General features: G+C 33.8%; 1 protein-coding gene across 2 annotated transcripts in view; it reads left to right on the top strand.

Annotated features, from left to right (window-relative positions):
* Positions 1–1,225: 1,225 nt before the first annotated feature.
* LOC115230643 (neuronal acetylcholine receptor subunit alpha-5) overlaps positions 1,226–2,535 on the top strand; it is a 16,304-nt gene continuing 14,994 nt past the window's right edge. Inside the window, exons 1-2 of one of the 2 annotated variants that reach the window (XM_036499753.1) lie at positions 1,226–1,703; positions 1,796–1,990. In XM_036499753.1, coding sequence (XP_036355646.1) covers positions 1,915–1,990 — 76 coding nt within the window. In that variant the 5' untranslated portion in view covers positions 1,226–1,703; positions 1,796–1,914. Of the gene's footprint in view, positions 1,704–1,742; positions 1,991–2,535 lie in introns of those variants that run through there. The other variant, XM_029800784.2, reaches the window with a different exon arrangement.

The raw sequence follows: 2,535 nt of genomic DNA, 5'->3' as shown, positions 1-2,535 counted from the left end.
TTTATACGTACATATTTATATATGTGTGTCTTTTACTCTTTTACTTGTTTCAGTCATTTGACTGCGGCTATGCTGGAGCACCGCCTTTTGGTCAAGCAAATCGACCCCAGAACTTTTTTTTTGTAAGCCTAGTACTTATTCTATTCGTCTCTTATGCCGAAGCGCTAAGTTACGGGGACGTAAACAGACCAACATCGCTTGTCAAGAGAGCCCTTGCATGTCTACCAAATAAATGGAAGAGCATTGTAGAAAATGAAGGATAGTATATTTTAGATTAAAAAAAGAATTTATTTATCTTAATTTTGAAAAATATAGGAGATGACCCAATATATAATATATATATATATATATATATATATATATATATATATATAATATATAATATATATGTATATATATATGTATGGATATATATATAATATATTATATATGTATATATATGTATATATATGTATATATAGTATAATATATATATATTATATATATATATAGATTATATATATATATATATTATATATAGGGTAGATAGATAAATAGATAGATAGATAGATAGACAGATAGATAGATAGATAGATAGATAGATAGATAGATAGATAGATAGATAGACAGATAGATAGATAGATAGATAGATAGATAGATAGATAGATAGACAGACAGATAGATAGATAGATAGATAGATAGATAGATAGATAGATAGATAGATAGATAGATATGCATAGACAATTTACACATATACGTACAGAGAGAGAGAGAGAGAGAGAGAGAGAGAGAGAGAGAGAGAGAGAGCAGAACATATTTCATATAGAAACAACCCAGAAATTCCTTAATATTTACCCTTACCCCAAATATTTGCGAAATAAATTTCCTTTTATTTTTTATCTGTGTTCACCAGTTTTCGGAGTAGGGGGTAAAAAAAAAAAGTCTAAAACCAGTTAAATATTATCAAACATAGCGATTTTCCCGCCCCTTTTCCCCACTCAATCCATCCCCCTCCAGGCTTGCGGCTGCCCCCACCTCTCTATGGAAGACACGGAATTCACTGCCAACAGTCCACTGACATACAGGAATCCTCTTTCTCTTTCACTCTCTCTCTAGACCTTTCACTCTCTTTAGGCTTTTCTCTCTCTCTCTCTCTCCTACATTTCTTCCATTCCATTTCCTTCTGTTTTTACTGCAGTGGCGGTTGTTATTTTTATCAAATATTATTAGATTTTGCTTTAATTCATGCAAGCCGCACTCAAATTTCAAGCTGACAAGTTCGGTAACATTAATCTTATAATCATTAGTAACAGTAATAACAGTGAGTTTCTGCTACACTAACGCTAGTAAAAACATCAGTAGTAGTAGTAGTAGTAGTAGTAGTAGTAGTAGTTGAGGTTGTAGTTTGTTAAAACACACACACATGCACAAGAAATTGTTGACGACCACACCATATATAAATACCGCGGTTCCTGCATTTTAGCATTGCAGAACTCGGGATCGACACATGAGAGCGCAACTGCCACAGGAATACAAGAGACCATACCACGCAGTGTTACCAAAACAACATCCAAGAACGTCATCACCATTATAAACCGACATAATTATGATATGAAAATATAAAACAATTAAGTACAAATGGATTATTAGGACAATATATCATTCGGAAAACATTGCAATATACTAATCTGCAATATACTAATTTCTCTTCTTACTCACTCAAGTATCTATCTATCTATTCATCTATCTATCTATCTATCTATCTATCTATCTATCTATCTATCTATCTATCTATCTATCTATCTATCTATCTATCTATCTATCTATCTATCTATCCTTCATTTTATACGCGGTGTTCATAGAGATTTGCTTGTTGTATTGAGACATTGTTTTGCGAGCTCTTCTGGACATTACATCAAAGAGAGCTGTCCAATAATGGCGATCTCCAGGCCAAGAATATTTATATTCAGTGCAGTGTTCCTGTTCGTCTTACAATTTTTTCCACAAGCGGGTAAGTAACATACTAATATTCTGTTTGTAATCCACCCATACACCTAATCTCTTTATAGAGGTCTTTCTGTCTAACTACAGAGTGATTGAAAAGTTACTTTCCCTATTTTAAAATACTTATAAATGAATTATTGATTGTAATTTTTACCAAAAAAAAATTAGATATGAGAGGAAAGTTTCTAGTATGAGGTTTTATTTAAGGTTCGATGCGGACTCCAGATGTCGCCACCAACGTCTTGAGTTGCCCAGGAATTGTGTAAGCTGACCTCGTCAGAAACTCTTGTGGGAAACATGATTTGACTTTTTGTATTCTTCCTTCAAATTCTTCCAAAGCCTTTTGTTTGGTACTGTAGACTCGTTCCTTTAACCAACCCGAAAAAAAGAAGTCATAAGGCGTTAAGTCGGGACTCCTGGTTGGCCACTCATGTGGACCATGATGACCCATCCATCTCCTGGGGGAGTGGTCATTCACCCATTCACGCACGACAAGAGCAACACGATTACAGATTGAACTCTCATACTTCAAAAAACAAACGCAAAAATGTA

This window comes from Octopus sinensis, unplaced genomic scaffold, assembly GCF_006345805.1.
Source record: "Octopus sinensis unplaced genomic scaffold, ASM634580v1 Contig16044, whole genome shotgun sequence".
Classification (NCBI taxonomy): domain Eukaryota; kingdom Metazoa; phylum Mollusca; class Cephalopoda; order Octopoda; family Octopodidae; genus Octopus; species Octopus sinensis.
Note: the sequence above shows the minus strand (reverse complement) of the source record. Positions and strands in the feature narration are given on the sequence as shown.